This window comes from Gracilinanus agilis, chromosome 1 (assembly GCF_016433145.1).
Source record: "Gracilinanus agilis isolate LMUSP501 chromosome 1, AgileGrace, whole genome shotgun sequence".
Lineage (NCBI taxonomy): Eukaryota > Metazoa > Chordata > Mammalia > Didelphimorphia > Didelphidae > Gracilinanus > Gracilinanus agilis.
This window is the reverse complement of record NC_058130.1, coordinates 598,450,127-598,465,896: the sequence shown is the minus strand read 5'-3', so window position 1 is coordinate 598,465,896 and position 15,770 is coordinate 598,450,127. Positions and strand designations below refer to the sequence as shown.

Here is a 15,770-nt window from a genome sequence, read left to right as displayed (position 1 = left end):
CTTCTTCCCTCCTCCCCTTAGCTACCATCCCCAGCCCCAGGGAAGCCTTCATGTATCCCCCAAGGTATATGCACTATTTTGTTTTCACCAATCTAGCTGTTAGCCAAGGTTATGTAGTCTTTGGGATAAGTAGCACATCAGAACCATCCAACCCTTGACAAGAAAGGCCCCAAGGCATACTGGCAGCAGAACACCCTACTCAGCTGGGAGTCTGGACTCATGAAAGGTGTTCTTGCAATAGCTCTCTTACTTGTTTATGTTGCTGCCTTCTTTCAGACGCTCCCCAGCGGCTCCTGTTTTAGACACTCTTTCACTTCCAGCCAAGTCTACCAGGCTGACCTTACTGACTTTCTCTCCAGAATTCTAGTGGGTAGAAAGAGGAAGCAGGCAATAAATGTTAATGCAAAAAGACACACAGAGAACAACAGCCTGGTAGCACCTATGTCTGTATCAGTTAAAAACAAAACAAAACCCTGTGCCCTTGCCTCTTATCAAAAGGGAAAAAAAAATTCCCTAAGTCTTTAAAATCTGCATGTTGGGTATTTGGGGAAGGAATTAACAACATAATCAGAATTTAGACTGGACCAGAAAAACATCATTTCATCATGTCCTTAATTTTCCAGAGTACTCACAAGAAAATCTGAGGGTTTGTAAATGTAATAAAAACTCCTGCCCTCACAACACTTCAAATTGTGGGGGGGGGGAGGGGAGAGACTGAGAAGCCTGTCAGGAAATGTTACTTTTATGTCCTATCACGAAGTAAAAAAGCAAATCTTTACTTGGAAACTTTAGGGTTACTCCCAGTTGGATGTTCCTTGTTTTATATTATAAGGCCTCTTACAGAGTAAGTTAAATATGCTTTTTCTTTGGAAGAATTACATTTTGTACTTTCTCCATCAATTCCCTTAATTTTTTAAAAGGCGAGGATCTAGGTGACATTGCAGAAAGGAATTCCATTCTGTTTCATATTCTACTTGTATAACCTTATTGCCCTGCATTCCAGGGGAGTGACAGTCTAAATTCAGACCCTTCGCTAGTCTTTATTTTAGAACCCTGGGTTAACTAAAGGCAATGTGAGGTCAACTGATGTGATAAAGTCATTTATCAAGTCAGAGGCAGACATGCAATATAATCCCTTGCTCTGACCATGCTTTGAGTTATTTCACTCGTGCAACATCCCATTGTCTCTGAAGCTTAATGACTCCCACTTACACCAGATTGCAAGTCATACAATGTCTGGGTGACTATAATGTTGAAGACAGCATGAGAGCGACTGCTTTCCTCATTCATGTTAGTTGCTGCCACTGTTCGAGATTTGTTTCCCTCAGACATCAATGACTCAATATCCTAGGGCAGAAACACAAAGAAAAGGTCCTAAAGAACAGAGAATACTTCAAGGCCCACACACCAATATTCTCCCTTTCATACCAGTATTTCCTTTCTAGATGTACTCCCTTCACTCACCTCTAGTGAAAATATGGTTCAAACTTTCACCCCATCTTGTTTAGTTCTCTTCCCTGTGCAAAATTTTTTCAACATTTTAATGTTAAGAATATACCTTTTCTTATCAATTACATGCATCTGCTTTTCTAATTTCTCTGAATAGATTACAGGAAACAATTAACAATGAATTCCTTTAGCCCATCTTCTAAGCCCTGGGACTCCTTTTCTATTTAGAGCCACTTTGGAACATGTTCAGTTTTAGTGCCTTTATATCAGCCCAACGCATTCATTTAAGAAGATTAATTACAGAAGGTGATGAATGGACTCTGCTTTCAGACTGGGCAGCACTAACCTAGTGCAATAATCATTTAATTGGCTGAAGTGATTACCTCACTCTGAGACAATGTTTCACTACCAAAGGTGATTACAGTCAAGCTTTATCACTGCGTTGCTGCTTCAGCTAATGTGTTCTTTGAAACTGTGCTGAGCTGTATCAAAACACAGATGAAAATGAGAGAAGAGCCATCCGTTTTTTCAAATGGTCTCTTCTGGAGAGTTAGCAGAAAAAAACATCATGAGAATTTGCAAAATTAATTCACTGATAAGAGATGAATTTAGGAAGCAACATGGTAAGAGAGCCACCATTGGACTTAGAGCAAGGAGCCTCAGGTTCAAGTTTATTCCAGGCTAGATAGCATCTAAATAATTTTGGGGAAGTTGTATTACATAATTTCTGTTTTCTTCCAGTTCTAACAATCTCTGAGTATCATGAGGTAAATTTTAGTCTCTCAAGAACTGTCAAAGTTGAAAAAAGCAGAATACAGGGGTGTGCTACTTTAAGAATAGTGAAGTGAAAATCCACTTCCAAAACAGGTATGTGAGGGATAGACTATATGTTTAAAAAAGAAAATTTGTTTTAAGGTTTTTTTAAATAGTAAGAACTATTTCATTTAAAATTAGATTAGAACTAGACATTCTATTAACTTCTGGTTTTTAAGGGATACATTTTTCCTTATCAAATAATGAACACCTATACTTTAAAAATGCAAGTCTATTAATATAGTAAATGAAATTTTAAAGGTCAAAGGCTTTATTTTATAGAAGTGTTATGGAAGAAATCATATATTAAAAAGGACATAACACTTTTCTTTCCTATAGAGGAACAAATGTAAAGGTATTTTTTAATATTATGGGCTTCTGAAAAATTTCCAGAGTAAGAAAATTATATACTTCAGCAAGGAGGATAATACCTTACAGATAGTGGTCATGTACATGGTCCTTTATTGAATAAATGAAATTTCAAAATAAATCTCATGGTGACTGAGCTTTCTCTTAAATAAATTATATTTTTAGAACTTATTTTTGGTACGTCTATCCATTTTTATTTATAAAAATTAAAAGACAATGTGTCAGAAGTTTTAAATCCCTGACCAAAAAAACCGAACAAAGCAAAACTGATTTCTACTGGATTTATATGCTAAGAAACAAGCAAAAAAACAACAACTGATTTCTTAATGATTTAGCTTGGTTATTAATGTTTTTCTTGTAATCCTCCCAATAGATAATCATCTCATAAACAACAATCTTGTTAGAAAGTTTTTTAATGTTTCTGGTGGAAAAACAGCATTTTGTGATCTAATTTCCGACCTTTACCACTTATGTAGAACTAAGGTGAAAATGGACTTGGGGAAGATTAGGATTAGGATCGCTGGGAATATAAATGTGAGTGGTTTAGCTCTCCTAGAAACTGCCTGTAGTCCAGTGTGGAAAGTGGAATAGTAGCAGCAACAGGGCAGAAAATGGCCATAGGCTCTATTATATTATAATCCCTATTTCATAGTTTAGAAACCCTAAGTTCAGAGAAGTTAAATGATTTGCCCATGATTATACATCTAGTAAGTGCTAGAGGCAAGATTTGAACTCAGGTCTCCCTCAACTCTCAGTCTAAAGTTCTTACCACTATACTATGCTGCCATTGTGAGCTCTGAGACTGATATGATAAATGTAGTGCTTTAAGAGACTAATGTGAGAGTAGGGTTTACCAAACTAGAAGCAGAAAAAGGTCAGAAGCAGAAAACAATCAGAAGTTTACTGTGACATTTCAAGCAGAAAGGATGGCCATGCTTTGAAAGAACTGACATGATACAAATAATGCTGAGAAGGAAGAAAGGGAAGGAGTGTTGATGTCTTAAGAACCAGGACAACGGTAATGTCACTAACAAAAATGGTACTGGAAAGGAAACTCAAGTATTTGGTTGTGCCTGTGTATGTTTTTTTCTGGGGGTGTGGGGGATGTGGGGAGGTGGAGTAGGGAATGATAAGTTTTAGTTACACTGATTTCAAGGTAATGATGAGATATTTAAGTATTTACATCCTGCAGGTATCTGGAAATAAAAGACTAGAGCATAAGTCCTGAGTTGGAAATACAAATTTGGAAGTCATCATTCTAGAGATATTAAATGAATATCAAATTAACTAGAGATATAGGATGAATCCTAAGATGACTATAGAAGGACAAGAACAAAGCATCAAATATTAGACCTCTGGGAACATTAAAAATGAAAGGTGAGATGAGGGAAAGAAAGTAGTGAAGGAAAGATAAAAAAGAAGTGGTTACAGATAAAGAAAGACCAGGATTGTATGATGTGAGAAAAGCCAATGTCAGAGAAAATTTCAAGAAGGAGAGAATGGATTATTTACAGTGTCAAATACAGTTGAGAAACCAAGGAGAATGAATTTTGAGAAAAGACTACTAGATTTGTCTAGTAGGAAGTCACTAATAAATTTAGGGAAAACAGTCTGATAGTGTGATAAGTGTTATCACTTGTGTTTAGCAACCACAAAATATTGGAATTTACACCTTATCATGATATTTGTATATGTAAATTGGTAGGTAATTGAGTGTGTGTTTGCAAAACGAGTGTGTACTGAACTGGAGTCAATATTCTGTACATCATCAGCAGTAGCACCAATAGCCAATATCTGTCTCTGATCTTTTTGCCCCTCTTTGCCAGCAACAGTAGTTTCTTGAAAAATGCTTACACTTACCTCAAAGCTAGTAACAGCCAGTTGAGATAGGCCATCTACATAGGGCCCCAAGACTTTATGCTCTCGGACTTTAAGGGATTGCCTGCTCCTTCAGGACAAAAAAATAAAAAAAAATATATATATGTATAGCTATTATTTCACACATGCAAACTTTGCTGCTGCTTCTTTCTTAAAAGTTTCTTCAAATCACAGTGGTAATTACAAAAGATTACAAAAGTTAATAACAGATATTCCTTCCACATCTTGACTTTCCTCATCATGGTTTCAATATACCATGAGTTGGAATAAGAATTTAAATAGGAATTTAGGGGAGGGGAGTTGTGGAAGTCACAGATGACATACAAAGGCCAGAAAAAGTTTAGAAACTCAAAAATGCAGAAAATATATGAATAGTATTATATAAATCAATATATTTTATATTTTAATACCATAAATACATATAATTTCTTTTATTGCAAACATCCCATAAAAGAAAAAGAAAAAATTCAGACTTCTCTGGTCCAAAGGGAGGGATAAAAAATTTTAATGAAGAATTTCAAGGTTACAGGGACACCAAATCTCTAATGCCTACAATGTGAAAGGGATACTTGAATTAAAAAGTTAGTACCAAAAAAAAGAGTTAATTACAAAAAGCAAGTGGCATAATTTAAAAATTACCTTCTTTTGGCTTACTAAAATAACATTACAAATTAAGAATATTTTAAAATCTTCACTTATATTTTTGGTTTAAAAATACATTTCTCTTATCAAAGTAAAAAAGCAATGTTGCTTAAATACTTGACAAACTAATTTGCTTTGTGGAAGAACTCTAAACAATTCAAAATACTCCATATGGACCAAGAAAACAGAAAGAAAAACAAGAATCCAATCAGCTTCAGAAGGTGCTCAGTGGCAATAGTTGCTTAAAAGAACAATTTGATCAAGAAGAACCTGAGAATTCCAAAGCTGGACCTTGGAAGCACATCCCTTCATTTTATGGATGAAAAAACAGATTCAGAGAAGTGAAGGGACTACTGAATAACAGAAACAGGACTTGAAGTGAGGTCTTCTGACTTCATGCCCAATGATCTCTCCACTACTCAACAGTATGTCCACATTAAAGTAATTCTCACAGTTCATTATCCCCATAGACTGGCAATGAAAGTGAGGTAAAGACATAACTGGCTAGAATTCATCGGCATAGATGTGCTGGCCCACTGAAGGTTTCTCACTAAAAGATTTCTTTATTGTGTATTCAAAAAAAAAAACAAAAAACTAGAGAGTTACAACCTATTTGTGGAGAACTTGTAGGTTTCAGATTTTCTCACCAGTGTTGGTAGCACTGGCAACTGCCTTCTCCAATCCCTTTATTTCACATGCTGAGAAGATTGAACACATGAATTTTTATCACTAGGTTTTTGGTCACAGATAAAAATAACAATTATCTACTGAATTTGTGCAAGGCACCCTGCTAAAAACGTACTACCGCTATCATGCCACTCAACTTGGATGCCTTAGAATTCTTAACTTTTTCAGCTTATTTTCCATCAGGTTTGGGAGGCAAAAATGCTATCATGATAAATTTATTTCTTATGAGTCTATATTGGCTTAATTCTATATATTGGTTTACATACTGTATGTAGGCAATAACATTATAGGATAAAATAATACATTCTTTATAAAGTCTTCCTTTGATGTCTCATCACGATGAGGAGATAACCCTAAGGCCTTGAAGGGAATGCAAGGGAACATGAGTTCTGGCAGGTCCTGTTAAGCTGGGAAAGGTCTGTGTGCAGTCTTGACAATAAACAGAATGTATACTTATCATCTGAAGAACAACATAGCTAAATCCAAAGAGGTTCATAATCAGGAATAGGGTTGGTTATCAGGTAATTTTTTTTCATGACTGCAAACATTAAACCAATGAAGAATGTTCTTGAGTATCACTGAAGAAGCACTTATGCTGATGAAATTAGAGAAAGCCTTATTCACCTAACTGATGGTGTGCTGAGGAATTAGATATAATGGAGTAGAACCTAACAAAAGAATGAGGTTCTAAAGAAAGCATGAAAGGTGAAGTTATGTACAATAAAAATTATCCTTGAAAATACTTTTATTTTATTGGCTTTGAATTCTTTTTCATTAGAAGCCTGACCTTCTTTGGGGGTTGCTCTAAGCAGCAAGTAATGCCTGAGAGGACACATGCTAATAATCCCTATCACCCAAATGTAAGTTTAAGGTCTATTCAGTCTTCTTTAGTGCCTTTACCATTAAAAAAAATGGCATTACTTTATTATTGGAGGAGAATCTAATTAAAGGGGAAATTCCTTTCTTAAAACCCAATCGCCATGTTGGAGAAGATAAAGAGCTGAACAAGGGGTTAAAACCAATCTCAGTCTTCATAGGCCACTGGCCAGGGCAGTCATTACTCTGAGTCAGTAGATCCAGCTGAATTCACATGGGTTGAACAGGCATATGATGCAGCAGGATGTTGGTGGAATACAGAAAGATAGCATACATCCATATACAAAATTAACTCCAATGAGGACTGATCTGGTAAATTTTGAGACTTCAAGGCTGACTTATTGGCCTTTTCAATAGCAAGTCAATAGAGAGTTAAGACCTAAAGGAAGGGGCTAAATCCCATTATCTATATTGTCTTCTCTTTTTCATACCATCTGCTATTTATCACCCTTCAAGTCTATGACCTGTTTCTGAGTATGTGAGAATATCTTGAAAATTAAATAATTTTAGGTTTCAATGAGATGCTATGTCATTCATCATATTTTCAAAAAGAGGAAGAGTTACACTCATCTTGTAGAGAATGCTTTATAGCAACCATATCCAATTTTCAATCTAGGCTTATGTGACATGTAATCCTTTTCATGTCAATCCCACAGAATTTATAAAAGTAAAACTAAACTTTTCCAGTGGCTAACCAATTTCACTGTTATCCATGATTGGGATATATCATCAATATCTTCCAAGAGCTTTTGTTTTTTTTGTCTAGTAGAATGCAAACTTCATTATTAGAAGTAAATGGTAGTAAAGAAATATGGCCTTTTTCCAACATAAAAAGAACTTCTTCAAAATATATTAAGAAAACTAACTGCCTATATTATGCATGTTCAATTTCTCCACTGATCACCTTGACAGCAGAACTACTTTCTATTTTAATGCAAAGTCTTCAGATGACTTTCTAAGAAAAGAGTTTTTAAATTAGTCAATCAGAAAGAAAAGCAGTTGCTATAGAGCATTAAAATTGTCAACAAGTGGCATGGAGACAATTTAAAGTAAACCTACTGGACATTTATGAGTTTGGAGCAGTTATGCTATCTCAGTGAATTAGATGAAAAAAACTCCGTACTTTATATGTGAAAGGCATTTTACCACACGCAGAGATGCAAAGATGAAAGATGATGCAATTTTCATCCTTAAGCAGTTTACACTATAGTAGAGGAATTAAGACATATACACAGGGGCAGCTGGGTAGCTCAGTGGATTGAGAGCCAGGCCTAGAGACGGGAGGTCCTACGTTCAAATCCAGCCTCAGACACTTCCCAGCTGTGTGACCCTGGGCAAGTCACTTGACCCCCATTGCCTACCCTTACCACTCTTCCACCTATAAGTCAATACACAGAAGTTAAGGGTTTAAAAAAGAAAAAGACATATACACAAATAGCTTTCTTACAAGATGGAATACCCTAATTGCTTTAGAGAGTTCAAATAAAATGGAATAAGAATTGTGAGGAAGAAGGAATCACTGCCTATTTAGTGGAAATCAAGAAAGGCTTAATGAAGGAGATAGGCAACTGAAGTAGACCTTGAAAAGGAAGGAGGTTTCAAAAATTGAAGCTAGGAAGGGAGTCCCCCCAAGAGAGTTCCCACACATACACCTGCCCCCAGCATGAGAGAGACACAGAGAAAAGAAAAGGTAGAAATAGGTTGGGAAACAATGAATATTTATGTTTGGCTAGGAGGTATCGAAGAAATGACCATTCTACTAAGTGTCAGAGTAGATGTAGAAGTCAGAGGAGTTGAGAAACTTTGAGATCAGAGTATCAGAAGGGCCATAAAAATGAATACTGGAATAGACAGGGATGATGGCAAGGAAGAAAGAAGACTGTAAATGAGGTGGTCAAGTCATTGACAATGATAAGAGTGTGTATTGGAGGCTGGTATATGGCAGACACAAGAAATAGTTCTAATAAGATGATATCAAATTCAAATGAACAAGATTCAGAGTTGTGATATATAGCTTAAACTATGTTCAAGCTTTTACTTTTTAAACACCAAGATTATTTTAGCATATTAACTCTATTACAGAATTTTGAAATGTCTAATTTCAACCACTGACTCACCCTTTGGGGTCTAAAAGATCCCGAACTTTCTCATTATATATTTCCATGTATGATACTTCAACTTTAAAGATCTGTGACTCATTTTGTTCCAAAGAGATCCTTTGAAATAAAGCACAACAGAGCCGTGGAATTAAGCCCAGCTGCTCAGCATTTCCCATCATTGAGAAGGATTTTCCCGAACCTAGAAGAAAGCAATCAGAGAAAGGTAAATAAAGAGAATCGAAAAAAAAATTAATCTTTTAAATATTCTAAATGTCCTCATATGTTGTATACATGTATGTGGGTATTTAATATGATTTTCATTCTTATGGGACAAAATGGCACATTCCTAAGAAATCCAATGTGGACGGTAAGACTATTTCATTACTTTCCTCTGTGCCAAGCTACTTTTCCAGTCCTGGAAGTTGTTCTCTTCCCTTTGCCTCTTCTACAATGGCTGGTTTCCTTAGATGTTCACCTTAAATACCATGTCCCATGTGAGGCTTTTCCTTTTTCCCTTATCTGCTATTGTCTCTTCCTTATCCCTCCCCAAATTAACTTGGGTTTACTTTGCATACATTTTGAACTTATTTTGAGTGCATGTTATTAGCCTTGATGGAATGTAATCTCCTTGAGGGCAAAGACTGTTTCATTTTTGCCTTTGTATCCCCAGTGCTGAACACAGAACCTGGCATACAGTAGGTATTTGATAAATGCTTGTGAACTGGGGTAATGATGTATGTCTTATCCTCATGCAATTTACACTATAGTAGGGGAGTTAAGACATGTACACTAATAATTGAACACAGTATTCACTCCATTCTAGGGAAACAGGTTTCTATGTTGTTGTTATTTTTTGGAAAAATACTATTAGGAAGGATATAAGGAACCAGGGACAGAAATGTGTGCCATTTAACAGGCTGTAAAATGACTTAATATTTTTATAAATCATAGGTTGGATGAGAAGAAATTCTTAGGAAAAAACACATTGTTTCCTGATTATTTTGTAAAACAGATTTGTAAGAAGACACAAAAAAGAATGATGTACTTAGTTTCAAATGGCTAAACAATATTCCCAGTCAGAATAGTGCCGGAGTATATCTATTTATAATTGTCTCAGTATTTGGATAATGAAGGAAGACTCTACAATCTGCTTTCCCATACTATCTGCTCCTTGAGGGTAGGAACTGTCTTTTGCCTTTTTTTTTTTTTAATATCTCTAGTGCTTAGCACAGTGTCTGACACATAACAGGCACTTAATGAATCTTTATTGACTATGATGAAATGAATGTTTATTGACTATCATGAGTTTTATATCTTATAGGTTTAAATTGGGGCAGCTAGGAGGCATAGCGGATAGAGTATTAGGCTTGGAGTCAGGAAGACTCATCTTCCTAGTTCAAATCTGATTTCAGATATCTATTAGCTGTGAGACCCTGGGCAAGTCACTTAACCTTTTTTGTCTCAGTTTCCTCATCTGTAAAGTGAGCTGGAGAAGGAAATGGCAATCTACTCCAGAATCTTTGCCAAGAAAACCCTAAATGGGATCATGAAGAGTCGGAATGCCTGAAATGACTGAACAACAAAAAGCTTTAAATTAGAAATTTAAATTTTTTCCATTCAGCTTTAAAGATAGATTAAGAAACTCAATACTCTTAAAACATTTTTCTAGCTCACAAAACTTTCATCAACTGTTTTCATGATGAATCAGGTGTCTAAAAAATGACAGGGAATTACATTCTCAATTTTCAAAAAACTGTCTGCTCACAGACTATTATTACCTTTTGGGTCTGGCCAGTTTCTTTCAGGACTTAGAATCTAAGCCTAATTAGCATAGATTTATAATCAGATATTGATCAAACATCTTTTTTGGAGGAAAAAGTGCTGTATGCATTTTAAAGTGTCTTCCAACATGCTTTTTTTACTGGCCTTCCTCTATGTCTAGAATTCTATCCTTACACATTTCCATTTCCTGGCTTCCTTCAAGTACTAGCTAAAATCTCACCTACAAGACGCCTTAATCCTCTTCTTCAGGCTAGTATCTTCATTCTATGATTATGTGCAATTTATCTTGTATGTGGCTTATTTATACATATTTGTTTCCCCTATTAGATTGGGAGCTTCTTAAAAGCAGGGACTACCTTTTGCCTCTTTCTGTATTCCCAAAGCTTAGGATATAGCCTGGCATTGAGTTAGTGCTTAGCAAATGGCTGTTGACTTGACATCTCTTACTTCATTAGACCTTTAAAATAATTGTGTGAGATGAATAAAGAATATTATTATCCCTATTGTACAAATGCAGATCTCCTAAGTGATTTAGATCAAACAATTAATTATTAAATACTCATGGCCAAATATATAATTAATGGTGGAGACAAGACTAGAATTCAGGTTTCCTGATTCTTCTACATCAGTGATGGGCAACCTTTTGAGCTTGGTGTGTCAAAATTTGCCAAAAAACCGAGCATAACTTGGGGGATGTGTCACTTTGAAAAAAACACCATAATTTCACAATATTTATAGTTTAAATAACAAAAATGTATAATTATAATATGTAACTGTATTTAATAAACCAAAATAAATAAATTAATATAGGTAGAACTGTCATCTATAGTGCACAGAGTGTCTACACTACACTACAGCAAATGTTTCATCTATACTGTACTTCTCTGTATGTGGCCACATGTGGCTGGGTGTCATTGAAAATGGCTACATGTGTCAGTGCTGGCACATGTGTCATAGGTTTGCCATCACCGCTCTACAGTCTCCTTTCCATTATAAGTCAAGGGAAATACCATGGATAGTTCAGGGGGAAGACATACAACTTGGAGTAATAGGACCTAATTTCAAATCCTAACTATGTTATTGATTACTACTGTGACATTAGGCAAATGATTCAACTTCTCTTGGCCTTAGTTTCCTCATCTGTAAAGTGAGAGGGTTGGACTAGATGACCTCAGAAGTTCCTTCCTGCTGTAGATCTATGATCCTAAAACGGGTTTAGAAAAGGTTTATGTAAAATGTTTTTGTTTACAATAAGATACTGATTATTTTTATACTATATAATGACACACTAATTTTAAACATCTAGTAGAGATGCTTTTGGGAAAGTGGAATGTTTGAAAGCAAATACAAGATGGGGCAGCTAAGTGGTGCTGAACATAGAATCAGGACTGGAGTTGGAAGGTCCTGTGGTCAAATCTGGTCTTAGATACTTCCTTTCATGTGACCCTGGGCAAGTCACTTAATCCTAACTGCCTGGCCTTGTTGGTTTTTTGCCTTAGAATTAATACTAAGATAGAAGAAGGAAAGCAAATATATGAGAGAAAAAACTGGACTGGACCATTAACAAAGCCCTTATCATTAACCATCACTCCAAGCAGTCAAAGATGGCTCCCCAACTTTAGTGGAATAATTCTCAACATGGTTAATTTGTGTACAAATAATCAGGATTTGGGGGCAGCTGGGTGGCTCAGTGGATTGAGAGCCAGGCCTAGAGACAGGAGGTCTCAAGTTCAAATCTGGCCTTGGATACTTCCTACCTATGTGACTCTGGACAAGTCATTTAACCTCCATTGCCTAGCCCTTCTACCATAGAACCAATACAAAGTATTGATTCTGAGAGGGAAGGTAAGGGTTTTCAAAGAAACGAATAATCAGGATTTGATCATATTTAATCTGTGTGACTGAATTAAAAGGATAGGTAGGAGATAAAATGTGTAGCACTAAATGGATGATTTTCTTTGAAATAATAATGGGGAATTTGGTAGAAACAGCAGCATAAAAATTATCTCTAGAACCGAATAGTTAGAAAAAGAGGTGTAAAGGCCATGTTACTATATCAAGGGATAACAACAGAAATCACACAAGCTCTGCTGGTGGCCACACTATGATGAGATCTTAGGAAAGCCTCCAATATATAATGTGTACTCTTTATAGGAAGACCTAGGGAAGGAAGGGCATGGGCAAGAGTATAACAGATTGAAGTATAGATTGGTTGCAGTCTATATTATTGGAAGGAATACTCACATCAAAGAGATCTCAAATCTATTTAAGTTATTAATAATAATTCACTTTTCTAGAGTACTTTGTGGATCTGTTTTTTCATCTGTAAAAATGAGGATATTGGACTAGATGACCTCCCTTCCAGTCAGGAGTATATTGATAAATATTTATCAACTGGCTCTCCAAGAAAAAAAATGTATGTATAACACATTTTTATGTTTAATTTGCATTATTAACATTTTATTACATCTAGGTAATTATCAAAACAATAAATCAAGCTCTGATTTACAGCATTTGCTGATAACCAATGTATATTTTTATACATTGTTGAAACTAAATACTTATTATGCTGGATTACAAAATGAAAATTCTTACCTGTCTGCCCATAGGCAAAAATACATGCATTGTATCCCTGAAAGGCCTTTTCAAGAATTCCTTCTCCGAGGCATTTGAAAACTACTTCTTGACCTGCAAAAATGGAGATTAAGCAATTAGTTAATAACCAACTCTATCAAAACATGAACAATATTCTCTTACACATGTAAAAACATTTCTGACTACAAAGAAAAAACATTACCTTTGAACAATGTGAAATATAGGTACAAGAGAAGTCATAGGAATGTCAACATAGAAATGCTGAGAGGAAGAAGAGCAGTAGAGGTGCTGAGATAATACTAATAGCTAGACTATAGCAACAAAGGGCATCCCTTGTTGAAGAGGAAGAGATAAAGGAGTAAGAAAGGAGGGCAGTGCTGTCCATTAGTAAGTTATTAACCTTATGGAAATTCACAATCAAGAGGAAGAAGGCACAGGGTTGAGTTTGGGGGTGTGGATTAAGTAAAGAGAAACAGAAGCAATGTAGTGGTTAAGACTATACAAGCTATACCAAGATGGCTTGGGATACTGGATGACAAACTCCTGATGCTGATAATAATAGCTAGCATTTAATCAGGATGCCCCCAAAATCTTGGGACACCCTATCTAGAACTTTATTCATGTTATCTCATTTATTCCTCACAATAGTCTGCTGTTACTATCCACATTTTACAGATGATGAAACTGAGGTAGACAGAGGATAAGTGACTTGCCAAGAGATATAGACTTATAAAGTATTTGAGAAAGGGTTTGAACTCATTTCTTCCTGACTCCCAATATCACTGCTCTAACTACTGCACAGCCCAGCTGCATACTAGAAGTAGGACAGAATTTTGATTGAGAGGGGGGGGGATGGAAGGAAGGGAGATATCAACATATGTACATCTGCTAGGGGATGTACCCTTGATAAAAGTATTTGCTTCAATGACCTGTGATTTCATTACTATCCATCAGTCAGTGAGGAAGTCAATAAACATTAAGAACCTACTATGTGCTAGGATCTGTGCTAAGTGCTGGGGGAGGGAGGTACAACAAGAGGCAAAAGATAGTCTGAGCCCTCAAAGGTCTCATAAACTAATGAAGGAGACAAGTAAACAAATATATACAAATAAACTATATACATGATAAATAAGAATTAAGAGAAGGGAAGGGTTGGAAAAAGCTTCCTATAGAAGATATGGATAGGAACATAGTTCATGACTAAATAATAGAAAAGATCACAGTAGATAAAATGGATAATTTTGATTACATAAAGTTAAAAGGTTTTTGTACAAATAAGTCACATAAAGTCATATTTAAAAGGAAAATATCTTTGCAGTAAGTTTCTGTAATAAAAGCCTCATTTCCAAGAAATAAAGGGAATTCAAATTTATAAGAATCAAAGATATTCCCCAATTTAAAAATGGTCTAAAGATGTGAAGAGTCAGTTCTCAAAAGAAGAAACTCAGGATCTCTACAGTCATATTATAAACAAGTGCTCCAAATAATTACTTATTAGAGAAATGCAAATTAAAGCAACTTTCTGAGATTCTACTTTATAACAGTCAATGTGGCAAAGAAGACAAAAAAGGAAAGAAGATAAATGCCAGGCACATAAATAAAAGTATAGGGGCAGCTGGGTAGCTCAGTGGAGTGAGAGTCAGGCCTAGAGACGGGAGGTCCTAGGTTCAAACCCAGCCTCAGCCACTTCCCAGCTGTGTGACCCTGGGCAAGTCACTTGACCCCCATTGCCCACCCTTACCAATCTTCCACTTATGAGACAATACACCGAATTACAAGGGTTTAAAAAAAAAACGCTAAAAAAAATGTATATTGACTCAATAAGTGTTTATTGACTGAATATTGAAAGGGGTGTGGGAAATAGGTACAATGATGCATGGTTAATAGATCTGTGAGGGATTACAACCATTCTGAAAGGTAATTTAGAATTATACACTAGAAGTTAATAAATAGTAACTTTGTGGATTCTTTGACCCGTTTATACCACTACTAGGCCTATACCCCAAATAGATCAAAGAAAGAAAACAAGTTACTTTATGTACAAAAATAGCTATAGCCACTTCTTGTGTAGTGGCCAAAAGCCCCTAGAAAGCAAGGGGATGTTCGTTGATTGACCAATGACTGAATAAGCTGTGATATATATGAATGTGTAATACTATTGTGAGGTAAGAAATGAGGAAATAAATGCTTTCAAAGAGCCCTGGAAAGTCATATGAATCAATGATGAATGAATTGAGAAGACACAGAAGAATAATTTATACTGTTATCAATACTGAAAATATGAATAAATTTGAGGGCTTTGATAAACTAATGAAAAATAAAAAGAGAAGAAGCCAAGAGAACAATTTATACAATTACATCATAAAAAACAAACCACTTTGAAAGCTGTAAGAACTATGGTCAATTCAATGACCATGGGTGATTCTAGGAAACTGATGATGAAACATGACTTCAGAGGAAGAGTGTTACAGAAATGACTTGAATTAGCAATGTAATCAAGTATCAATATATATATATATTTTTTTTGGTATCAATTCATGACTAATGGATGTTTAAGTAGGTTAGAATGAGAGAGGATAC

General features: G+C 35.5%; 1 protein-coding gene across 1 annotated transcript in view; it reads right to left on the bottom strand.

Moving 5' to 3' along the window:
- KIF13A (kinesin family member 13A) overlaps positions 1-15,770 on the bottom strand; it is a 226,016-nt gene that overhangs the window by 93,627 nt on the left and 116,619 nt on the right. Inside the window, exons 5-9 of the mRNA XM_044667532.1 lie at positions 13,191-13,283; positions 8,832-9,012; positions 4,492-4,579; positions 1,213-1,347; positions 251-363 (exon numbers count right to left, since the gene is read on the bottom strand). Coding sequence (XP_044523467.1) covers positions 251-363; positions 1,213-1,347; positions 4,492-4,579; positions 8,832-9,012; positions 13,191-13,283 — 610 coding nt within the window. The remainder of the gene's footprint in view (positions 1-250; positions 364-1,212; positions 1,348-4,491; positions 4,580-8,831; positions 9,013-13,190; positions 13,284-15,770) is intronic.